This window comes from Chroicocephalus ridibundus, chromosome 11 (assembly GCF_963924245.1).
Source record: "Chroicocephalus ridibundus chromosome 11, bChrRid1.1, whole genome shotgun sequence".
Taxonomy (NCBI): Eukaryota; Metazoa; Chordata; class Aves; order Charadriiformes; family Laridae; genus Chroicocephalus; species Chroicocephalus ridibundus.
In genome coordinates, this window is record NC_086294.1 from 11,268,581 (window position 1) to 11,294,787 (window position 26,207).

Consider the following 26,207-nt stretch of genomic DNA (forward strand, 5'->3'; position numbering starts at 1 on the left):
AGCTATATAAAATACATGCTGAATTAATATTTTATGTTGTACAACTTGCTATAATGTGCATTCGCTTTCAACCCAGAACTTCCTAAAGTATATTAGAAAGGAGGGCCTTTGTATTGGTTACTGGGACAGAATTTCTCGCTGGGGCAATCCCGTCCTTGGGTCCCACACACTCCAGCCAGTTTTCCACCAGGCTGAGGTGAAGGTATCATGGTCCAGGAGGCACTTCACGAGCCACAGGACAGTTCAAGATATCAGAGTAATGCAACAAAGCTCCTCTCCTCCCACCACCATTCCAGCTCCAAGAGCTGCGCTTCAGGGCGGACATCTCTGTAATCCTCCTCCCCATAAACACCTCTATAAATAGTGCTTAAAATGCTGTAATGGCCTCATCCATCAACCCAAAAGACGAGGCTTGCTGGCTGTCACAGCTCAAACCTTGTCCCTTCATTGACAAATACAACTGAAAATCAGAAAAATCCCTCTCCGGCCCATGGGACAGGCAGCAATTCCCCTTGTCGGGGAGGGCCCGGCCGGCCCCGCAGCAGAACCCACCCCACAATAACTCTCATTTACTGCCCGCTTATCTGCTTCTGTCTGTTTTTATCTTTCACTAATTAGTTTTTTGCCTTTTTTAAAACCAACATAAGTTGTTTGGGAAAGCCTTTAAAATGCCTGAGTGAGTTTCAAAAGACTTTTAGCATGGCAATCTCCAAACACTCCCCAAGTTTTTCACACATTTTTAATATGACCCTCTGTCATGGTATCCCATTTCAATGTTTCAAGAGCTAGAAAGCAAGCAGAAGTCAGGTGTTGTGGTATTTTCTCCACATAAGCTGCCCTCTGAGCATTTTGTTACGTTATTTTTTGCTGACTTTCCGTTCCACAAGCGAAATGGCTCACGTGTGGTGTCCCAGGCCAGGGCGGGTTAGGGAGGGGAAGGTTCACTACAGGGGCCTCAGCCCTTGGGCATCGAAGGGTGTTAGTAACAGCAGCATTTCGGGTAGAATTTGATTTTTAGATATTAGCCACGATGTTACAGCAGGGAATGCCTCTCAATGGCCACCAGCTTGGGGTGTCCCCAGCCAGTCTGGCCTGTCAGGGCCTGGCCCCGCCGCCATGCCTCCTCCGAGGGGTGGCGACCTGCCCTGCACAAAAATGGCGGCTGGCTCAGCCCAAGATGGTGGCCCCGCCGGCCATCCGTCTGACCTTTAGCCCTTACTTAGGATGGCGACAGAGCTTTGCAGGGCGGCGCGCCCACAACAAACATGGCCGCCCCAGCCAGGGGTGTTCCCTGCCCCTACCAAAAATGTCGTCGCGGGGCGGTGCCGCGGGGCGGGGAGGCGGGGCGGGGGGGCGCGCCCGCCGCCGAACCGGAAGTGGCGCGCTGCCTCCGCCAGCTGGTTGTCATTTCGTGCGGCAGCTCGGTCCGGAGGAGACGGGGCTCGGCGGCGGCCGGGCGGGGAGGAGGAGGAGAAGGAGGAGGAGGAGGAGGGAGGCACCGGCTGCGGCACCGAGGCAGGAAGCGGCGGCCGCTGGGGGGGTGGGGGGAGGGGAAGGAGACAGAAAAAACAAAAAGAAAAAAGAAGCAAAACAAGGCGGCGGCGGCAGCGGAGGCTTCGTCGCGGCCAGGCTCGCCGGCTACTGAAGCGCCTCCCGACTCCCCGGAGCCGGTGTCGCGGCAGCCCTTCCCCCTCCCGGCAGCAGCGTCCCCCGCGGCGACCCTCCCGGCGCCCGGCCGGTTTACATGAGGGGGAAGGAAGCGCGCCTGGAGCCCAGAAGACGCGCAGCAGGGGAAGGACTGCTCCGAGGAGCCGCCGCCGGACCCCGCGTCCTGGTTAGTCCGCCGGGCCCCCCCTCCGCGGCGCCCAGCGGCCGAGACCCTGTCCCGTAATCTCCGGGCGATTTGGGAGAACCGGTTAAACACCTTCCATGGGGGAGAGAGGAGCCCGGCCCCCCGCCGCCTGCACCTTCCCCTCCCTGCCGGAGGCTGCTCCTCTCCTGAGGTAAAAAAAAATAAATATCTCCCTCCTGCCTTCCCCCCGACAACAGGACTCTTGCGAGGGAGGGGGGACACCGCGGAGGGCACCCCAGAGAGAGCCGGGGCCTGGCGAGCCCAGCCCGCCCCGCTGGATGCCGAGTCCCTGAGGAGTGAGGCGGACCCGCGTATCCACCCGGCCCCGCAGCCAGGCTCTGCGGGGAACCCGCCGATCTCGGTGGAAGGAGGTGAACCCCGCACCAGAAACCACCCTCCCGGCAGCCGTGAGAGCAAGGAAAGAAAAAAAAACCACCCGTCCTTCCCCCTCTTCCTGCACAACTCCCCTCCCTTCCCTTTTCCCGAACGCTGAATGCTGATTTCTGAGATGAAAATCTTCCTCTCTGGACAGCCGGGACTCATATGAAGGACACGCAAATACTGGATCATAAATAAGAAGCGAGTCTGGCGAGCTCAGAAACCCAGCCCAAAAGGAGCAGCATCAAGAATCCACCCTTCTCCTGCACAACTCACTCCCCACCCAACACACAGAGAATACTAATTTCCTGAGATAAGATCTTACCCCTTTAAACAACCACACACACACAGTGTGTATTATTACTAAATATAATAGGTTAAACCCAGCAGCACGGGAAAAAGCCTCTTCTGTAACTCACTCCCCCTTTTCACCCTTCTGAATGCTGAGATCTTGAGGTAAATTTTTCCTTTACCCACAGCAAAGACTCTTTTTGAACAGGACACAAATATATATTAGATTATAGAGATGTATTAAATTATTCCAGATTTAAATCTATTTTTTGCTGCCAAGGGGTCAGGGGACCAGACGTCATTGTATATATATTTTTTTTTTCCTCCCTCTTAACTCATTTATGGGCGAGTCAAGGCTGCTGAAGAGGAAAAAAACAGGATAGTTAGAATCTCTTTATTCTCCAGAAGCTTTTTCTCTCATTGCTGTGCATTTCCTTTAGAAAAAGGAAACCTCTTATTTTGTGAACCAAAGATTTATTTTTTTTCCCTTCCTCCTGGCCAAAGGAAGGAAACGGACACAAATTGACACATTTAAATAGTTGAAGAGATATCTATCTTTTGCAAAAAAAAAAAAAAAAAGAAAACAAACATCTTTATCCAAATCTGAAACAAATAGCGTGGAGGGAGAAACTGGAATATCTAGCTAAAAACAGGATTCTTACTAATCTCGCCTCAGAGGAGGACGAGGTAAACACTAAACATCAACTTGTTCTTACAGGGAGGATTCAAACCCTAAATATAATAAATGGGGGATTACGGGTTTGGAGTGTTAGTACAAAACAACACTGGAAATAAGTCAGCTTTTCCAGTCAGATTTCATCCACATCTGCAGCCTCCACACCATCATCAAAATGCAACCCCCAGCCCTGCTGCTTTTATAAATAATAACACAGCTGCCAATGGCAGTAGTGCTGGGTCAGCTTGGCTCTTTCCTGCTCCAGCTGCCCATAATATTCAGGATGAGATTCTGGGGTCAGAAAAATCTAAAACTCAGCAACAGGAAAAGCAAGAGTCCCTAGAAAAACAGCAGCTTTCCCCTGGTCAAAGTCAGGAAGCAGGCATGCTCTCTGAACCTGAGAAAGCTAAAACTGAAGAAAACCAGGGCGATAATTCTTCAGAGAACGGCAATGGAAAGGAGAAAATAAGAATAGAATCGCCGGTGTTAACAGGATTTGATTATCAAGAGGCTTCGGGGCTAGGTACTTCAACGCAGCCCCTGACATCCACTGCATCTTCTCTGACCGGTTTTAGTAACTGGTCTGCAGCTATAGCTCCTTCTTCTTCTACAATAATCAATGAAGATGCAAGTTTTTTTCACCAGGGAGGGGTCCCTACTGCCTCAGCTAACAATGGTGCTCTGCTGTTTCAGAATTTTCCACATCACGTCAGCCCTGGCTTTGGTGGTAGCTTTTCCCCCCAAATTGGACCCCTCTCTCAACACCACCCTCATCACCCCCATTTTCAGCATCATCACAATCAGCATCAGCAACAGAGGAGGTCTCCTGCAAGTCCTCATCCACCTCCATTCACACATAGAAATGCTGCTTTTAATCAATTGCCTCATTTGGCTAATAATCTTAATAAGCCACCTTCTCCATGGAGCAGCTACCAAAGTCCATCGCCTACACCATCTTCATGGAGCCCTGGTGGCGGTGGATATGGTGGGTGGGGTGGGTCCCAAGGTCGAGACCACCGCAGGGGACTGAACGGAGGGATAACACCCCTGAACTCCATCTCACCCTTAAAGAAGAATTTTGCAAGTAATCATATCCAGTTGCAGAAATATGCTCGACCCAGCTCAGCCTTTGCTCCGAAATCGTGGATGGAAGACAGTTTGAACAGAGCTGACAACATTTTTCCTTTTCAGGTGAGCATACTCTGTTATAGCTATAAGGAAAATAACATGTAAGTGCATTAAATGCCCTAGAAAGGGTCGGGGGTTTGAAGACTACAGTCTGATTGTATGAATTCTGTGCTTGCAACTAAACAAAAAAATAATATATGGCTACCTTAAAATGTCATAGTGTGAATTATACTCCGAGCGGTGAATCATGAGGTTTTTTGGATAGTGGTAGTCGTGTAAATATCTGTTCCCCACCAGACATCTGTATTAGCTGGTTTCCTTCAGCGTAGTACTTGTACACATTCAGAAATAGCCGATGAACAAATTTAGTTACAAGTAGCAAGTATATCTACACAAAGGACTAAGGAAAAAAAAAAAGTGCTGCCTGATGAAGTATGAAAGATCTGAGGCCTTTTAAAGTATTTGAGCATGTACCACGTCTAAGAAAAAGTATTAAGCGATTGTATTTTGTTTTACAGTATCATACAGACTTGTCGTGCAACACAATTTATGTAGTATTTTGTAGGACTTTTTGGAAACTTTGGATTTTTTACATGATGCTAATCAACGCAGTTTGCTTTCCTCAGTAATGGCAGCAAATTTTGGTTACGGGCCATCACCAAAAATAAATGTGGACAAGTTTCAGTTGTTGGTCTCCTTTATTTTAATGTGGCCTTATCCTGGCAGGAGACAGGTTGTCTGGCAGTTTAACCTCTCCTTCTAGGCTGACTTTTTATGAATTTGAAAAGAACTGTATAATATCAAACCTAATTTGCAGTAAAAATTAAAACAGAAGTTTTAATTGCTGACTGCTAGTTAAACCGAGCTTTTATGTGTGTGTGCCTTTTGTTAAACTCCTTTAGGGTGAATCCAAAAACCTAAGAGTTCTTTTACATTTAGTGGGCTGTTTTTCAAGATCTTCAAATAAGTGCAAAAGTAAAAATTTCAAAATGCTTGCAGTCTCCCTAGCCGTGCTGTAAGAACCAAGGTGACCTACTTTAAAATAATTTGAAAGATCTGTAGATTAAAAACCGTGTAATACGTATCATGTTATAAGCCACCCTAAAGAGATATATTTAATTATGATTTTGTGGATTCAGACTTAGAAACAGATCGGTTCTTTGTAAACTATTGAATTTGTGTTTGGTTTGCAGGGGCTGCCGATGCAGCCGTCTGACAACAGAGCAGCTGCTGGCAATAACTTTCCATTAGAGACCTTTTTTCTACTGCAGAGCGACTTACTGGTTCAATATTAGGTAGAACCCTTGTAAATTTAGAATGCATAGTAATAATTTATTTTAATGCCAGGATTTGTAATTAATATAATGAACCTGTGTCCAGCATACCAAATTTATACCCTGACACCATTAGAAAAAGGGACACAGCTGGAGTCGGTCTTTTTTCAGCCTCGCTGCAGTGAGACTTGGCTCACGGTTTAGTTCATTCTGTACCCTGACACATAGCTGATGTTCGGAGTGACAGAATGAGATCAAGTGCGTCCTTGCTGCTGTGTATAAGGTCCAAATATATAGGCAGTGAGAGAAATGTGCTTGGAAAGGGAAATTTCAGGAAACTGGCAAAGTCAGCCTTGACTTCTGGCTTGTGTTCCAAACATAAAATATCAGACACACGTATTTTGATCAGGGTAAAGAAATAATTTTTGTGTAGCATGTTGTTATCTGTTTACATAAACACTAAGATGAAGCTGTACATGTCAAGACCAAGTCTGACACTTCTTCATGCCAAGAAAAGGAAAGTGTTGGAGTGAAGTACTTTCCAGTCTGTTACTATCACTTCTGTGAAGAAAAGGGCAGGGCAGCAAAACAGGACTTCAGCACTGCAGACCTAGAAAGATGCTGATTAATTTTGAAGCCATCTTGGACAACTGCTTTTTATAACTTCTTTTTTTTTGTGGTATAAAACCTTTAGCTCCGTTGGTCACTTAGTCTTTTGTATGTTGAAAACATACTGAATTTTTGAATCGCTGGAAACTAATGATGGAAAATTTGACCTTTGATGTCTTTTTATTTTTTTCTTGATTATGCTGGTGGTATGCTTGACTCAAAGCAGAAATAAGGAGTTTTGCTCATTGTATGTTTGTGTTCATGCATATATATATACGAAGTATCCTTGATGATGCAATCATGTACTGGACAAGGCTATTTTGTTACTGGAATCTTCTTAGATTCCTATTTAGGAAATAATTGAAAGCTGTCTTTGCTGCAGCGACATAATGGAGTCATTTGATACAACTCTCCCTTTCATTTAATATTTATGTTTTGCTGCTTAAATCATTAACAAGTGTTGCTGCAATCTAGTGAAAATTAGTTTCTTTAGAAGGCAAGGTGTAAACCAGCAATTGCAAATATTTGGGGATCACTTTTTTTTTTCTCTCAAAGGTTGTCTCTACTCCAAAGCTTGGTGAAACACAGAAGTCTGTGTTTTGATGGAAATCTTAGGGTAACCGAGTGTAAGTGCTTGTTTCCTCTTCGGAGAGGACAACATTGCATAATGTCCCTATAAGCCACTAATGTGAACTACTGCTCACTTCAAATCTTTCTGCCCATGGCCCTTAGAGGCTTGTGATGAAGTGGGCATTCCAAATGGTGCAGATAAGAGGAAAATACTGTGATGATCTGTTTGATAACCTTGCAATTTGAGGATTGCTTGCTTGGTGTTGAGAGCTGCATGCAAAACATTATGCTTTTTTTGTTATAAGTGTTTTTCATTTGGAATTCTGTCTTGTAACATTTCAGAAGTAGCATGTCTGTAGGAACCTCTTGTTGCAGAGATGGAACTGGAAGCAAGGTCAGAGAAGACTGTTACCAGATCTGTTAATGAAATTAAGTTTAGATATTGTGCTTTAGCCACTGGGCAGGCTTCCCTCTTCAAAGATCTTTTGAAAGGAGAAAAGCCATTGTTCTTTGTGCGTTCATTTGAAAAGGAAATGGTCTCCAAACCAAAAAATGGTTCCTGAATAAAAAATAAAAAAAAAAAATAATTGAGTCTTTTGGATACAAGAGCCTTCCCTGAGAATGAATAAATGAAAAGGCTCTGACTGTGACTATTGCATCTTACAAAGTTACTGATTTTTTAAATAATTCCTTCTACTTCTTTCCCAGCAGCACTGACAGACGGAGTGCTCAGTAATAGCATTTTACTGCAGCAGTGCCCTCAAGATTGTTTTGGCTTTCCTTTTGCTGTGTACTTGCACTTCCTCATGAGAGTGGAACATCCTGCCTGTTATGCAATGCATAAATCTTGCTTTGATAGGCATTTCCAGGTTTCCAGATCTCATCTTCAAATGCGTGACAATGTTTTTAAAATTGGTCTTTGAAGGGACAAGCAAGTTAAGCAATAGTGTTCAGCTTTCTGTAAAAATGCTTAAAAATAATTTATGTTTCTTCCTGGAATCAGGCTTGAAAATAACTGCCCATTTCAAAGAATTTTGTACATGAGAGCAGTTCATTATATCCACTTGTTCAAAATGTTTTTTCCTTTCTTCTACAGTGGCTAGTTTCCAGGTATATAACCCCTTCCAAATCCATTGAGGGTCTGTGCCAGAGAGACTTTCTCTTTCCCCCAGGCAGATATGGAATGTTTGAGAAAACACATACGTGATTTCAGAATGTGTTTTAATTCTGAGCTATACGTCATGATTTGTTTGCCCATAGAAATGGGTTGATTTAATAAGTGCATTAAACAATCTCATGGGGAACTGGAATTAAAAAATAACCTCTTGAACGCATTTGTTAATCCTTTCTCTTGAAGGAATTTTGCAAATAAATTTCTTTACCATGCCTCTTTATTTAATATTTGCTCTTTGTTTTTGAGAAACCTTTTCATAAATTGTGATGGCTGGTTGCATAAAATGAGGCGACTTGTTTTGCAGAAAGTTTTGCAGAATTTTTTTTTTATTCTAGCAGCAGCGATTATTCCAAGAAATTTCAAGCTATCATTTTAAAATAGAATAATAAATACTTGAAGTATTTATTCTACTATTTCTATTTATTCCAATTGAAGGTGGATTTTTAAATGTCTGTTCATCCATTTTTCTATAACTACATCAGCTGTGTAGTAATTAGTGTTTTGTATGCTGTTCCCCACAGCTACTGATCTGTGGAATTAGAAGCACTCTAATGTGGTATGACATGCACAAGTTAAGTACTGTGGAAGTTAGCACTGTTCTTGTTTTATAAACTTACTACTGACGTTAATACTCCGGCTTTGGCCCTCCTGTGTGTTTTTGACCTCAGGGTTTCTTTTTAAAGAGAGCTTTTGTTAGAAGCTATTTGAATTATGTTTGTATTTTCCTAAGATTAAAAGGAGTACTCTTATTAAGCATTTTGCTTTGAAAATTGCAGACTTAGCAGCCCAGCACAAAGATGTGGAAAATAATTTCTAGAAGATACATAAAAAACTTAATATGTGGCTAAAATAGAATCAGACATGTTACTGGAAATTTTTATAAAGGTCTGTAATTTCTAATGCTTAAAAAAAAAGTTCAAGTTTGACTAAACCAGAAGTGCTCCCTCCCAAAAAAACTCCTATGTTATGCGTCACTTAACTTTTCCAGCTTTTTCTTATTGTTCCCCGATGAAGCTATAAAAGATGATCAGGGCAGCATACAGCAACATCCTTTCAGGAAAAACCTGTTTATTCAAAGCCTTTAATTCACTGGATGCTGGACTGGGAGCTGGAATACAGCATTCGCAGGGTGGTGGGAAGGAGGAGAAGCTTACCCAGAAGCATAATCAAGTCCAAATTTGCTTCGCAATTAAAAGAAAAATGTGGAACCTGTATTTAGTACCTACAATATTACCTCTCCCTACACGCTTTACTTTGCCTGAGACGCAAGGCTTTTTAATTGTGGGAAATGCGTCCAGGGTTGCAGAAAATTTCAGGCTTCCTGTGCTATAATGAGGGTAGCAAACGTAGTTGTTTTATAATTTTCACAAGTATTCTGGTTTGACAAAGATTTAAATATATAAAATAAGCCCCAGTTTTACAGCTACACCTACTCTGTAAATACTGCTTAATCACCTTCAATAAAATGCTTAACGCAATGGCATGCTTTGCATTATTATTGATGCCTTGGTCTTCAGAGAAATCATATTTTATAAGATTAGGCACAGCCTTAGCTACCAGCCAGTGCTCATACCTTGCCAGGCTTTACTTTTTGTACAGTTTGGGTTTTTAGCATCGGGAGGCCCATCGTGGGAAGCACTGAATAGAAACTCTCAGGTTCTGGAATCTTAATTGTTCAGGTGATGATACTGCTGTGGGTGCAGATTAAATATAATGAAGCTGCACTTTAATAGTTAAGTTAGATGCACATTTTTCTGATGCGCAAGAGAATTTAGGTAGGTAATTTTAAAGTGCAAAGTATGTTCTTCTTTTTGGAATGAAATGTCTTTGGACTTTCAAAAATAGAATTGGAATAGGAATTAGAACTTAGTGATTTACTATGTACAAATGGCTCCATTTTTTACAGGACATAGTCTTGTAAAACATAAAATAGTCTGTCTGGGTGCTAGTGGGGAAACCACCGCAGTCACAGAGGTGAAGTGGTTGCCCATACTGTATGAATCCAATGCCAAAGTTGTGACTTGAAGCCCCGAGTTCTACTCTGTATGCTTTAACAACGAGATTGCAGTATTATGAGTACTCTACATACTTATAAATGATTTCTCGAAAGTAGGAGAATTGGAATAACTTTATTTTTTCTGTAGAGAGAGCTGGCCGGTGTATAGCTCAAAACTGTTGTTTGCTGTTGTAGAATATTTAGAGTCTTGATAGCTCTCTCTTAACCAGATCCGCTAGCTGTCACCTCTTCTATGTTATTGTGAAAACAATACTGCTTATTCAAAATTATGTTTAATGAATGTCTTTTGAAATGTGAGCTAACATTTTAAACATAGTCGTGTATTAAGACTGCAGTTTGGTCTCTTTCTTTTTGGTTGGATTTTTGTTGTTGTGGCGTTGTGTTCAACCTGATGTCTTTCTGTCTCAGTTCTGTTTCCCAGGGATAAGTGTGTGTGTGAGCCCTTTGAGCCCTCTGATAAAGCAAAATTTTAGATGCCCTAAACAAACTTGAGTAAGGCCAAGTTCTTGTGATCAACCTGGGTAAATAATAGCAGGCTGTAGTTAATTTATTTTTTTACTGAAGTCTACATACTCTGCTTTATTCCATGGTAGTGATTACCCCTATATCTTTTCTTTATAAATAAAGAAGTATACAGTAAGCAGTCCAGCTCAATGGAAAGCATTGTAACTTTGTGAACTGATCCATTAAAAACACCACCACATTGTTATTAATTCTCTGTACGTGAAGTCTCTTGAAGAAAACATCACTTTTTTCCTAAGTACAGCATGGCCTTCTTGCTTTCTAAATCATAACTAACGTGTATCTGAGAATAGCTCACATTTAGTTGCCAGTTAATGATCAATATCTTAACTGTTACAGCTTTTTTTGATGTTATGGCATTAAATGTATAGTTTCACATTTCTTTAGTAATGCGGCCGCTACCACTAACCTGTCGTCAGTCTTTATTTTTATGTTAGGTATATGATACATATATATATATTTAAAATATAATGTGTTTTTGATAAAATGTGCTGGCCATCTTGGAAGTTAAGGCTGAGAATAAAAGGCCTTTAAACCCTATAAAAATTCTAAAAAATTACCAATGGTGACTTTTTCTACTAGTGTGGGCCCTTTCAGTATCAGGACAAGTAGTCAACTAAATTATCATAGAATCATAGAATCTTCATGGTTGGAAAGGACCTTTGAGATCCTCGAGTCCAACCAAACAACCTACAATTTCTGCCACTAGAGCATGCCCTGAAGTGCCACATCTAGACGTTTCTTAAATACCTCTAGGGATGGTGACTCAACCACCTCCCTGGGCAGGCTGTTCCAGTGCCTGACCACTCTTTCAGTAAAGTAATTCTTCCCAATATCTAACCTAAACCTCCCCTGCCGCAACTTGAGACCATTTCCTCTGGTCCTGTCATTATTCACCTGGGAGAAGAGGCTAACACCCACCTCTCTACACCCTCCGTTCAGGGAGTTGTAGGGGGCAATGAGGTCTCCCCTCAGCCTCCTCCTCTCCAAGCTAAACATGCCCAGCTCCCTCAGCCTCTCCTCATATGACCTGGTCTCCAGACCCCTCACCAGCCTGGTAGCTCTCCTCTGGACACGCTCCAGCACTTCAATGTCCCTCTTGTACAGAGGGGCCCAGGACTGAATACAGTACTCGAGGTGAGGCCTCACCAGTGCCGAGTACAGGGGCACGATCACTTCCCTGCTCCTGCTGGCCACGCTATTCCTGATACAAGCCAGAATTAATGGAGTTCTTTTATAGTATGCACTGCGCAAATCTCTGAACCAGTTGAGCATGGCATTTTGCCTGGTCTTTATTTAGGACATACGTGACTGACGACTTTTCATGGGATAGATGTGTACAGGTTTACTTATATACCAAGTTCTCGAATTACTCTGCGTTTCCAGAGAGGTGGACTGCTGCATTCATTTCAGGAATATATCCAAATTCAATGTAACAATAGTAGTGGCTCTTAGTGTTGTGTTTAACTTGGTTTGTTGTCTTCTAATTAATAAGCAGAGACATGGAAGAGCAAACTGTTTCAAACAATCCAGGAATAAGACTGATCTTCCCAAGGGTGTTGAGGCTGGGGCAATTCAGTGCCATTAGACGATTGGATATGCTATAAGCACAGAGACCTTTTGTTGGAAAGATAGGCAAGAAATAGGTAGTAAGGTATGAGCATTTTGAGGGTGCTCTAGCCTATGGCAATCTTCTCCATTGCTATGACACGTTACTGGAACCACTGGAGAGTGCGCGTATGAATGTGGGCCACATTTTAGCCAGTCCTACTTTTTATGAGATTGCTAACAGCTGCAGGTAGGAATATGACTGGTTAATCTTTTGTATTGGTGCACAGGGTCATGTTTTAAAATGTTTGCAGTACAACGAAGAGCTTATTGACCTTATTCTGCAAAAGTGACAGCTAGCTGCTTCACTCAGAAGGGGAAACTTATAAACTCACCACAAAAAGCTTCCATTGGAGAATGTGGTGTCCCTGTCAGCTAACCGGTTTAATTCCATGTTTTTTTCTCAAATGCTTAAACTCTGTGTTCTCAACACTAAAAACTTACCATTGCAGCAAAACCCTTTCTTCGCTACTGTAGCTCAACCCAACATAACACAGACATTTTAGAGACAAGACCATCATCGGGCTCATGCATTCCAGCACATGCACAGCACAATAAACTAGAAATTACTCAGCCTGGGTTTCTTCCTTCATGTCTCTTAGACAACTGAAATGTTAGGTGCCATAAATTTAACAAAGACAACAAGACTTGGAGCTACTGAGGTTCTGCACTTTCTGAAATAAGAATTTTGTTCATGGGTTGGAGTTGAGGTTAATTCCACACAGAGAAACACGATACAGAGAAACACAATGCCTTTCCTAGTGAAAGGCAGAATGGAAGAAGGAGTAGCTACTGAGGGATGTCAGGTTTTCAGAAAATGCTCCCACCAGCGTTTTGGGCTATTTTTGTCATGTTGTGAGGTCTGCTGAAAGTGTAGAGATTTTTTTCTGTCATTCATTCCTGAGTTACACAGATGTTGGATCTTAATGGGTCCAGGATGCAGATCCAAGGGCTTTTACTCAATCCTGCTAAGGTATTTTAGTGTAACTAGAGTTTGAAATAGTTATGAACTACTAATGTATAAACCAAAACAATAAACTAAATACCACCAGGAAAGCAAGAAACCAGTAGGAAACATGTGAAAGTAAAACACAGGATTTAAGACTTTAAGTGCTTGTGATAGTTTCTCTAAGGTGCCTTAAGTACCTTGTAATATTAATGACCAAGGAAATAAATACTGTGGGGAGACAAGGCAGCACTATGCTTTTTATAGCAAATTTGATATTGGGATAGACTAATAAAGCAAATGGTTCCCAGCCCTGATCTTTCTAATGCTATTTGAAATGCAGCACATCCGGGTAGAAATACTTCATGTGTTCTGTGTCTGTAATAAACCATTCTGAAGAGAGGAAAAATACCAGAAAATCTCGTTGGAAAATAGTCTTTTGAGTGGTCAGAATGTAACTTAGGAACTTGGAAATGGATCAGGACTCTGGGAGCTAGTGGATTCCTGCTCTTAAAATAGTATTAGGTGTTTAAAGTCCAAGACGACTGATGAGTGTCTGATATAAAGAATGCCTCTTGCAGCACTGCAATCAATACGACTTTAGTACTTCATCACTGGAAGTAAAGGACATTATAACTTGATACACAACAGTCTTTGTGCAGTACCGTTTTTTGCTTCACCGCTGGTTTTAAAAATGATCAAAGCTGGATCTGTATGCTTTGGAGAAATTTCAGCTTCGCAGCTAGACTTAGGGACAAAAAAATATATATTCACTGCTGTAATAACAACAGTTGTAGAGAAGCAGTTTAGAGCAAATGTCTGTCTTGAATTGCTCACATTTTGCTCTCTTATTTGAACAGATGCTTTCCATGCTTGATCTCAGTTCAGAGGTGACTCCCTTAGAACATGAATAAGAGAAAATCTTTAGAACTGATGTTAATTTTGGACACAGAAAAATTAAATTCAAGGTGGATTAATACAATTGTATAAAATTCTATCCAGGTGTTTCTACAAATGTCCAAATGTATAAATACATAGATAACATGGATAGGTGAATAATTTTGGGAACCAGAGTGATATTTTGCCTCCATTAGTGACCTTTCATGATACTATAAAGATTTCAAAGTTTATATATAATTTCAGTTATTCCGAATTTACTAATTAAAATAATACAGTGCCGGGATATTTTATGTTGTCTTACACTAATGTAGTGTCAGATTTGTACGATGTTGAATTTATTGTTTTAGTTGGGAAAGTCTGAACCATACATGTGTTAGATGATGGCTCTGGTTAATATGAAGGAGAAATTTTTGGTAAGTATACGTCAAATGGCTTGAGATAATGAAACGCTAAGGTACACACGACATCTTGCCTCACATTTGTTGAGTCCTTCTTCAATTCTAGTGATGCTTGTAATACCAAACTTGTAAAGTCAGGGAATTAAAAATCAGAGCTAAGTAGTCACCTAGTAAACCAGACTATTTGGAACACTGCTGCTTCTATGGAATACTTTATAATTATGCAGAATTTGAACTGACTGTGCAGATTTAGATTATTTAAGTTGCTGGAGTAGTAGTTTAGGTGAAGGAAATTCTATGTGTTTCTGGAATTTAGATGGTCTTAAATTCGGGCAGAAATACCTATTTTATGATTTCTCCTTGCAATTCTGTCTCCCAGGATATGATCTTTACTTCCTAACTCTGAAATTATTTTTAACAAATTTTAACTGTATAGCAGGGAATATAAACTAAATATTGAATTGGGGTTCTCAAATGATCAGTTATGATAAATACGGATCAGATTCATATTTAACAATATTCTGAATTTTAATATTCCTATATCAGGCTGACTTGAGTGGTGTGTTTTTGCTTAATTCTGCTGTAGTAATGTATAACCAAACTGAAGTTTTTATGTTTCAGATGGTATTGTTTAACACTGTATGTTGCCTAAACTGGCTTTGTTTGTATTTGCTTGCAGGATCGCACAAGGACTTTTGACATGCATTCACTGGAGAACTCGCTAATTGACATAATGAGAGCTGAAAATGATTCACTGAAAGGTAAATTTAGAAAGAGACTTATTTCCTGCAGTAAATAATTGGGAAGACATGCTTACTTAGAGTAAGAAACTTCAGTTTTGGTTAGGAAAAGTAAAGTTACGTTGTGCACCTAATGCATGTCCGTCAGCTTGGGTAGGCCTCCTTTCTTTCAGTTGTCTCTAGATGAAGCTATTGCAACACATGAGCACTTGAGTGTGTTTTGTCTTTATACAAAACAATGCGAAACACAAACATAAGCTGATCTTTTGTGTAAGTTGCCAGTGTTGTTTTTAATAGATACAATGTGTGCAGCCTGTAAAAATGATCAACTTCAGGAATCTTGTGCAGCTCAGGGAGACGTAACTTTTTGCTAAATAGTATTTTCCTGCTGAAGTCATAGTTTTTTTCTGTCTTGGGGAAGAATGAGGTTTAACCTATGTCATTTTGAGAAGAACACTGAGTATTTCATCACAATTTTTTTTTAGTTCTTTACCTGTCTTTTTTTTGCTGCTTTGAATTGCGGAATTTGTATCATTGGAAAAGTGGGTTGAACTGACTTGCAGTTAGGATTTATCTCTCTCTCTTTTTTTTTTCCTTGGGTTTTTTATTTTTTTTTGCAAAGGTAATCTTTCTTTGAAAATACCTCAACTTAGAAAATATTAAAAGCATTGTCTGCATATTTTATCTAAACCTGAATAGAAACTTCTAATGGTAGACAATTCAGAAGTCTAGTTTCTTATTTTTGTTCTGTATAGTGAGTAATCTGTTTCAGTTTGATGGTTACTTGTATAAGTAGTCAAACTCTTGCTTATGCTCATTCAGTTTTGTTACCAGTAATGAGACCACTAAAAAACCCAAACCTGCTATTTGTGGTTTCTGAAAGTGAATTTCTTTCGATACCAAGGCTTGTGGTGTTAATGAAATCTGAGTTGTTTTAATAGTGATTCTTGCTCAGAAGAACAACCTTTGATAAACTGGCAATAACTAGCATTTGTTGCACTCACCATGGTCTGAAATGCAGCTCGCGTTTTGTAGCCCCAGTACTGAGCAGTAATTCAAGGTGATGAGAAACACCAAGAAATACACTTTCCTATTGAAATGACAAGGAGAGCTTGATGTAGATAAAAGTAATGCCAAATAAATTAAAAAAACAAAATACATTCCCTCCTTATGTAGCGGGGGCCAGGCTTTTATTAATAACAAGTAGTAATAGCTTTCGTTTGTTTTATATGCTGTCTGGCAACATCCTCTGCCCCCAGCATTGTATACTGTGCCAGGAATCAGGGGCCCTTCCTTGACTGCAGCACCTGATATTTGCTCTGAGACCTTCTATTCAACTGTCAGGCAGGCCCAGCTCAGGTTTTATCTTCTGAAATCTGGCGAGATAACAACCCAAGGTGACAAGGCTGTAGAACAGATAAAATTTCCCTTTAAATTTGAATTTAACTAAGTCAGATTCGTATGTATTTATATTCAACAACTAAACAAGGATAGTTCTGTACAGTAGTACAATTTTTAGTTTAAATGCTTTGAGAAGATTCTGTGCAATTCAAATAAATTTTTTTAGTGCTTGCCATGTTTTAAGAATGTTGGAATAAGTGTGTCAGCAAAGGATACGTATAGTTCTGATACACCTTAATTCCTGCTTGAGCTTAATTGCTAATCCCCTCTGCAGAGTCATCTATGGTTTGTCTGAAGTTTTGTGTGTGTTGTATCATGATGATTGAAACACAGTAATATCAGTCAGGTATTGTTCTGGGAATTATTTCTTAAGTCCTTTATAAATTGTTCTGTTTCACGGTTAATAGTTACAAAACTATAAAGAAAAAGCCTCAAAACTGAGATGAAAAATTTAAGTGATCCTACGTGAAATTCTTTGTTTGAATTTTCATTTTTCAAGGATTTCCTCAGCAAAAACATTAAGTTTGCTTATAGTGAAATATGCGGTACGCTGAATTTGACTGCTGCTTATCTAGGATAGCATACAGTCACTTAGTTGCTGTAATATACTTAAGAATGGATCTTTATTCAAAGGAGCGTCAACTGTGTTGTGGTAATGCTGCAGTGATCATCCGTAAGTAGGACGGGCTTTGTAAGGAGAGGAAATACCTTTAGTTAAACCGACTGATACAGCTGGAAAAAAATTGTAACTTGATGGTACAAAACCTATTTCAAGTCAAGTCTTAAAAAGGGTTCATGTGATCACAAGCCTTTTGTGGCTTTTTTTCTATCTGTATCAGTTGGTGCGTGATTATATCTTAACACAGATTTTGTCTCTCTCCTGTTTTCACTCTTCTTGCTGATCTTTATTTAAGCTGATTGAAGGGAATCTTTAAAAAAATTCCTTGGATCTAGAAATCTTAAAATATGACAAATTATGGTTGTCAGTTTAAATCTTGCTTGCCATTTCAGACACCTGCAGTTAAATACACAGATCCATAAAAAGTTTTTTGTTTTGCGTTTTAAATGGATTAATCAGTGCGTAGAGTCCTTTTAAACTAAAGTTGGATAGTCTAAGAAAGGAAAAGCTTATGGGTTTGAGACTTTAAAAATAGCCTGGGCAAGACACTAATAAAACATACTGTAGAGAGCAATCTCAGAATGGCATGGAAATAATTTAGATGATCTAATAGGTCTCGCTACTATCTTGTGAGTCTTTGAGAAGCTTTAACATTGACTCAACATGATTTTAGTGTTTAACACTAATACCACTCCCTTTTATATTATAACGGACTTCAAGAGAAAGAGGTACTATGTTAAAATATACATTCAAAACAACTTAAAGAGTATGGACATGGTAATACATACGAGTCACAGTTTGTAACCCGCTGTCTCTTGGAAATAATTTCTGTCTTTAAATGGTATATGTTCAGAGCAGTAGGTTTTGGATCTTGTAATAAAATTGTAAGTAGGAATTCTTCAAAATTTAACAGAATTCATTCACAGTGTGTACTTTCTTGACTGAGGTGATTAGGCTGTGCTAGCCTTGGATTTCTTTAGGACAGTAATAATTATGTTCTTGGGTTGTCTTGATATATGAAATAAATAGGATTTCCTGCATGAGGTTCCAAGGTGAATCTTAAGTATCATTGATTCAGGACATTCAATATTACCTTTTAATGCTTTTGATAGGCATTTTACCATTTCCCCCCCCCCCCCGGCTTTTTTAAGGTATATTTTTATCCCTGCCCAAATCCTCTTCCTTTGCTGAGCAGCTGCCATTTCAATATGTTATTTTTACCCACACGAATGAGTGTGCTGCATGCTGCATAGCCAATGACAGCCTGCAGAAGCCTTTCCCTGGAGACTAATTGCATCTTCTTTACAATGTATTCAGCCTTCGTGAGCTGAGCCTGGGATCCAGAGGCTGATTTTTGAATCTGGGTCTTCCAGATGGCAATTTGAGCATTACTATAATAGTAGTAGATTGACTAAATATTTCCTTGTTAAGTGACACTGAAATGTCTTTAAATACTTTATAACTGCAGACTGTTTTATTACTGAAATATCCTATGGTTCTGTTCAGAATATAAATTTATTGCCTGGAAATTACGCAACGTGAAAGGGATTAAGGAAGCAGGCCAGTACATCTGCCTCTAGCACTGCAAAGCACTCCTGTAAAATTTGGGTGTAAATAGCTCAGTATCTGCATGAATGCTGTGAGTCTCAAATGCTAATAGTCTCTAAAGATTAAATGTACTTGTGTACAAAAAGGAAGGGTTTAGAAGTAGCGTAGGGTCAGAATATACATACAGACGCTGGGAGAGAGAGTCGAACAGCAGCTCTACATTTTAGAGATGGAAAGCCAGAATGATAAGAACTGCCACCATTCAGGATTTCTCTGAGCAAGCGGATACACCTAACTGCATTTTTAAAGCAATCATCAGCCCCTTAATATTGATCTAAAAAACTTTTTCAGATGTGAGGAAAGTAGGTAAACCTTATAAAGTGCTCTTTGATGAAAGGGATCAAAATAGTTTTGACAGCATTTTCTGAATATCTGATACGGAACTGAACTAGTTGTTTCTTTTCTAGCTGTGTGGATTATGCAACAAGCTCATATTAATTGAGTAGAATGGGCCATTTGGTTTCCTATATGACCGAGAAAATTAATGAGGATCTGGTGAGAATCAGTCCCATTTTTTGCCAAGGGCTAAATAACAAAGGCTACGATCCTTTTTAGGGAAGTGGTCCTTTATATATGCATAGGACAAAATCTAAGCTATTTTAAGATGTAAAATAATAGTTTTTGAGGTTTTTCTTGAATTTTAAAACCACCATTGTTTTCATAGCAATGAGGAATGCTTGAGCTTGGTGGCTAAGGTCAACCTTTCTTCCTTACTCTTGGTCTGTGCAAAGAGTCATATGATCTAGTTATTGAGTTATGAAAGTCAAAGACCTCCGGCAAACAGGTATGTCTGTCCTGGCCCTGCAGTCGTCTTTGTGCCTCTGCTGCTTCTTGGACCTGAGCAAGTTCTCCCAGGGGAACATGGTGGTCCTACCTCAGGCCTCAGAGAGCAGCAGCAGTGACTGATCTCGTTTGTGTGCCTTGTCTCAGAACAATCCCATCTAAGGATTACCCATTTCCAACTTTTTAATGTATCCACCTTAGGATAAAGCACACAAAAACTTTCGCATCAACTGCACCAGGCTGTAGACAATTTTTTGTAGACAATTGGGGTTGCCGTAATTGTCTTTGGAAACTGTCGATGAATTACCGTGTTGAATGTTTCCTACTTGGGATCTTCTTGGATTTTACCTCCTATGCAGTAACTAAGAAAGGCTAATGGGATTTGCTGACTTGGGTGCATATTAATTAAGAGGAAAACCAATTGTTCTACTGTCTCAAAGTACTGCAGTAAACTGCAACCCATGCTGATGGAGCTGTGATGAGAGAAACACTGCCTGTGTGAATTTCATTTGAAATCAGCAGCTCCCATTCCTGTTGCAATCCACTGTTTTCAGCTGGGTTAGAGCAGAAGTGTTGTAACTGCTCTTAACTAAGGGTGTGCTTTCTTTCCATATATTCAAAATTTTGGGGGCATTATTTCAGTATTTTAATTTTTTAGTCTTTTGGTATGTTTCTTTCCTCAGTTCCTCTCTTGGCAATGGAAGTGTTCGTTGATTTATCCCTACCTTCCCAATATTTGGGGTTTACCAGGGCCTTTGTTTAGAAACAGCCAACAACCCAGTAGGAAAATGGCATCACCTGGGCAACAGGAGCCAACACAAATCTTCTATTAATAAATGCTGACATCAGGCCATAGGCTGGATTCTAACCTTACATAGGAGTAATCACAGGCACACAGAATGTATGATTTTACATTCACTTGCTATTATCTAATGAACTTCCAGCTTTCTCATTCAAATTGACATTTGGTTTTGTGGCTTGAACCGAAAGCTTCATTGTACAAGAGATGATTAATTTGATGAGCCTTGGAAAGGCAAAACTTGATTTGGAGGTAAAAAAATCATGCCTCAAACTTACAGAAAAATGTAAGGACTTGACCACAGCCGATATGTAGTGAGAAATTAAAATAGCCCCCCCCAACTCATCCCGTGAGGAGACGGGTTTTGCTGCCGACCCTGCGCCAGGCTCCCCTGGCGCTACCAAATACCCCACGGAGGGGGGGGGGGAGGGGGGACGGACACTGCCTTTTTAATTTCACACAGGGGTGATGAGAAATTTATTTATTTTTAAGTAGCAGCCCACCCAAAGATGGTTGAAAACACCCCGGTTTAGAATCCAGCCCCCTCTGCACGGCCGATCTGTGTCTTGGAGGGGGCCCTCGGGAAGGGAGGGGGTGTGGAACCCCCCCTGCAGCCGCTGGCTTTGTGGGCTCTCCCAATGGCGGCCCTAGTCCCCGCCGTGGGGCTGGTGTATGTGGAGCTGCCCGTTGCGGGGCGGCCTGAAGGTTTCACACCCTGAGGTATCTTTGCGTTCCTATTAGAGGCACCGCTTCCTAATGGTAGCGAACCTTCGCTGCATTTTCAAGCTGCTGCAAGCTGACAAGACTTATAGTTCGGCGGGCGGAGAGGAGAACGTTGCCGGGTGTTACCTTCGGTGGCAGGTTCCAGTAACTTCCTTTGGAGCGTGCTCTTCTTTAAACACTGATTTAAAGGTCACCGTTTGTGTTGTGCTTCCTGGAGGCATGCAGAAGCCTGCGTGCTCTCCTCAGTTTGTGTAATACCGGTGTTAAACAACAATGGAGACTTTTGATATGGCTGTGTTCTTAAAGTCACAGGCAGGCCCTCTCTTTTTTTTATTCCCCCCTCCACAATTCAGGCTTCTGGTTCCTCAGCTGCGAACTCCACAGGCCCATCAGCAGTGTGAGTGCACTGGCTGTGGATTGATTCTGTAGCAGGAGAAAGGACATGGATGTATCAGAGATATTTTGGACAGTTAAAGCCTTGAAAGTAGACCGATTGCTAAGTTCATAGAGTCCTAGAATGGTTTAGGTTGGAAGGGACCTTGAAAATCATCTAGTTCCAACCCCCTTGCCATGATTGCCTGGTTTTGTGGCACTGTATGCCATAAGAAAATGGGGTCAATTTAAAAAAGGCTTTTAACTCATAGCAGTCTGGAATTGGCAGCATTTAGTCGGTTGCAAATGAAATGAGAATTTGCCTGTTCTTTGGAAGACATATGTGGACTGGAGCACAGGTTGCCCTGAGGCAAAGGTAGAGTGTCATTTAGGTTAAGACCTTTGAGATTTTTTCCTGATTATTCCTTGGCTTTGGCACCTTAATTTTCTGTTATCAACTGCGAAAAGCCAAGACCCATTTATACTGTCTCAGAAAACATTGTACATTACCTAATAAATAATTTAAACCATTTCTATCCGTGTATGCTGATGCATATGATCTAAAAAATAAAGCAGTAGTTAAGTTACTGCTATTTGTTTTACTGTTTGCTGCAGATACTCTTATTACAATGAAAACTGCAAAAATCCCAGGACAGGGATGCAACATTTAAGGTGATATAATAAAACACTTTTGCAATCATCTGGAATGATTTTTGAAATTACAGCACAATCCAAATTATGTACTGAAATGTAGCAGTTTAGTATTTCATTTCAGTGGTGAAAAACAGCTGGAAGAGTTGTATTACTGTTGACATTAAATTAATTCCTTTGGATTTATTGATATTCTTAATTTTAAGGTTTTGGGAAGTAGTTTGTAGGTTATGGTGCTCCTCAGAGTTTGTGGAATTTTTCAAAATGTTGACATTTATTTGCCTTGGGAAATGCCTTTGCATTTGGAACTTGAGTTTGACGTATGTTAAGTATATATAATGCTAAATACAATACTGGAAGAAAATAAGGTAAGGAAACAGATACTGTTGGTTATCTATGCTGACACTTCTTTTACGCAAGAATTAAAGAGTAGTTTAAACTTTGTGATAATACCTGCATTTTTATAGAAATAACGGTCTCAATAATGCAGCTGTAAAACAGCAAGGTGTTTATACTTCACTACTGCAGGATTTTGAGGTAGGGTATTAAATTCAGCTGAGGACGAGTAACACCTTGATTTACGCTATCTGGCTAAAATGAAGCCATTGAGCAATAAGCTAGAGGGTATTAATGTAACCACCCTTTGAGGCCAGGAAATTCCTTACCCTGCCACCACAGAGCAGTACAAATATCCCAGGGTTTTCTGATCCTGGTCCAGCTTTGAAATGAGTGTTAGGATTCCTGTTAACTTCATGGGAGTATGAAACCTACAGGGTTGTTTTGTCCAATCTTGAAACATTTCTCATAGGCCCCTTCCCATGCCATCCCATCTCCAGAGTCTGTACGGAAAATTAAATGCCTTTCATACTCCTTAGACAAGATACTTCCTAGGAATGTTTGTGCTGCAAATGATGTGGCAGTTAGAGAATTTTAAAACACAACAAAACATTGAAATGCTTCTAAAAATGTTCATGTTTAAATCAGTGATTTGATCTTGAAGAGTGTTACAGCCAACAAAATTGTGCTGAATTCCATGACAGCAGCCTTGCTAATCTGATTAAAACCTTTCTAAGGTTTTCTTGCTTTCTTTTTTGTATTTTTGTCTTTGTTAAATTAATTTCATCCCTTTTTTTAGAAGTGTGTTTAATCTCCTGCCTTGTTCAATATCACTGTCCACCAAGTGGTGTTTTTTTTTCTTCTTTCTTTTCTGAATTCTTGCTTTGATAATCTCTGACCATTCTGGATCATCTTCAAAGCAGCCTTTAATTTGTAGCTGTACTCCATGAGTAGTGTCTGTTCCGTGTTTTAGAAGTTGGAAAGCTCACCCACCTCCCCTCCCAAACTGCTGAAACTACCTGTCTTTTTGCTCACTTTGTTCACTTTTTTTCCTTGATGTTGCATTGTTAGCTCTTTGAGTCTTTTGTTACCCATGTTTTGCATACTGTCTACCATCATGTTTATCAGGCTAGAAATGGCATGAAAGGAGCAGAAAGCCTGAAGTGTTTTTCTTAAACCTGGAGATAAAGAAGAAATGGGAAGTATAATGAGAATGGGGATGAGTTTTGAAAAAAGATAAGGAGGTGACAGATGAGGTGTAAGTGTAAACCGGAACAAGCTCACAGGAAAGTCATACAGAAAGAGTTTTTAGTAGTGGACAGTCTTTGCATCCTGGAGTGACTGTGCAGCAGCCTGAAATCTGATTTTTGCATCAATTACTTAAGGTATTTCAAAAAGAATTGTGATGCATATACAATTTGTGTATTCAGTATCTACTTATTTTAATTCAGCATTAGGTAGAATGATGAGAACTATTGATGAGGTGAATCTGAAAATACATCTTGTAGTAGATCTATCCATACTTGGCTTAAAGTATTGTTTATTGGAATGCAGATCAGTTAGCTGTGGTGCTATTTTTGGGGGTTTTGTTTTGGGGTGGGTTTTTTTCACTATAGTGTTGATAGTTGGACTATAATGTAGGTAGTTGATGAGCGGAGCAGTCATGTGCCGTCTCTAGATACGCAGATGTCAAGTGTCTTTAGAGGTACAGGGAGTGGTATGCTTTCAGCTTTACTTAGGTATCCTATTAACAAGAATCCTAGCTCTGCAGTCAGATTGGATAGGTATGATAAAAGGGTAAATTTTATGTATGGAGTGTGGGGATAATTATGACAGATAAAATCAAATATAGAAAGCAATTTATAATAAACACCCAGTAATTTATTGTAATGTTACATACAATATGTATGTACAATAATGTTCATATTGTCATTAGTGCACAAATGATGAGGGAGATGGGGATAGCTTATTGAAGGCATCCTAAAGAATGTCTTCGCTGTTCGTGTGTCACTTAAAATTTTTGTAATAAATAGTTTTGGTGTCTGGACCTGTATACCATTTAGAATCTAGGCAGAGCAAATGAAGTGCTGATTCTTTTAAAATATATTTTTCTGTTTCTCTTCCTGTTTGGATTGGGTGTGGGAAGTGTATAATACAGTTTTTTCATGTGTATTACTGGAAAAATTAGTGTCTTATCTATGCTGGTTACTGTAAAAATGAAAAATGGGGAAACGTTATGCCGCAGGGACTTGAGCATGCTTGGTGTTTACTTGCTAGTGTTACTGTTTCCTTATTGTTTGGGAGTGAAGTAAGAGGATGCTTAAAAAAGGAACAAAGCCCTCATGTTGCATTCCAGGCTGTCTTATGATTGTTCCTTCCACAGACAAAAATAAGTTGCTTTGAACCTATTATTGTACTTAAGGAACTCTGGTTTTAAATCTTGCAGCATGTAAGTATATGCCAATGTTAATCCAGCTCTTGCAGGTCACATACAGGAATTGCATTTCAGGTTATTCATTAAAGCATGGGTAGAATTCAGCCTGTTAGTTTACATTAATTGTTAAGCTGATCATATAGGCAGATACCAGCATCTCTTGAGGTGGAATGCTGCCTATAAAGAATCCAGGAGGACAGTGCATGTGAACCATGACTGCAAATGGGAAGTTTGTGAAGTTTTGCACCTTGTCCATATGTTTTCATAAGCTGTTCAGTGAATTCTAGAATAGATTCTATAAATTGTTCATGTCACTTATGAAATAAATTCTATCTAGCAATTTTTAGTATATGATACCCCATTCTTTGCTCAAGTCAGAAAATCCATAGTTAGTGCGTATGTTGGAATTTACTGAAGTTAGTGCATTTGAAGTAGTTTTGTGACTGAGAACCTGATAGACTCTTTGCTGGCAAAGCTGTGTAATACTTTTCCTTCTCCCAGTTGCAAACTCTGCCTATAATTTTTTATTTTTAAAGTGAATATAGTAATAGTTTAAGTGTTCGAAAGATAAATGCTGCCAATTATTCCATATAATAAACTGGAAAATGTATTGAGGGAAAGGATTGGATATTTTTATAGCTTCTTGTCTATTCTCCAGAAGTCATACATTAATATAAAATAAAGCTCAGTGACACCAGCAGTAGGATGCCTGCTTTTCTGAAATACACGTATAATTCCAACTAACATCCAGTCTCCAGCAGAGGGTTGTGCTCCATGATTTGCTTTTTTCTGCTTTTGGTTTCTTATCTCTGATCCTGTAGGTGTTCCTGGAGGAGAGGGAAGAGTCATATTCAAATAAGTATGATATTTAAGGTTTCGGCTTAAATTGATTTGCAGTAACCCAGTGTAGTGTAGTTGTAATTATGGAAAAAATACTGACAACTTGTAGACAAAACTGTAGCTGTGCTTGGGATTTAAAGCAGATTTGTTTAGGAGATTTCTCTGTATTCTTCTATTTGATAGTGAAGAAAACTTCAAAGTTAGCTTTGAAGCTTCTGTATTTTTGAAAGGAGTGAGACTGGACTTGATTTTTCACCTTTCATGAGTAGTTAAGTGGTTGTTGAAATGTATGAAAGATGATATTTTGAGGTTTAGTCCGCGTGTTAGGCTGGCAGACTATGTGAGAGCATCAGCAGCAAAGGAATAATGACAGTGGTGGCTTTTAAAGCTCTCGTACAAGCCTAACTGCAGTGTTTTCATAGTTAACCTTTTTTTTTTTTTTTTTCCCCCTCTTCCCATTTCCCCTTAGGCTTATGCTTGACTAGCAAGCTGGAAGCATGTTCTAGGACTTTTTGTCCTGGTTGCCCAGTCTGGGAGTTAGCTTGAGCTTCTCGCAAA

At 40.0% G+C, this 26,207-nt stretch overlaps 1 protein-coding gene across 2 annotated transcripts in view; it reads left to right on the top strand.

The window, feature by feature from the left end:
* The first annotated feature begins 1,419 nt into the window (after nucleotides 1-1,419).
* CPEB4 (cytoplasmic polyadenylation element binding protein 4) overlaps nucleotides 1,420-26,207 on the top strand; it is a 44,816-nt gene continuing 20,028 nt past the window's right edge. The window contains exons 1-3 of one of the 2 annotated variants that reach the window (XM_063348616.1): nucleotides 1,420-1,834; nucleotides 2,050-4,388; nucleotides 15,023-15,104. In XM_063348616.1, the coding sequence (XP_063204686.1) occupies nucleotides 3,267-4,388; nucleotides 15,023-15,104 (1,204 nt within the window). In that variant the 5' untranslated portion in view covers nucleotides 1,420-1,834; nucleotides 2,050-3,266. Of the gene's footprint in view, nucleotides 4,389-15,022; nucleotides 15,105-26,207 lie in introns of both variants that reach the window. The other variant, XM_063348617.1, reaches the window with a different exon arrangement.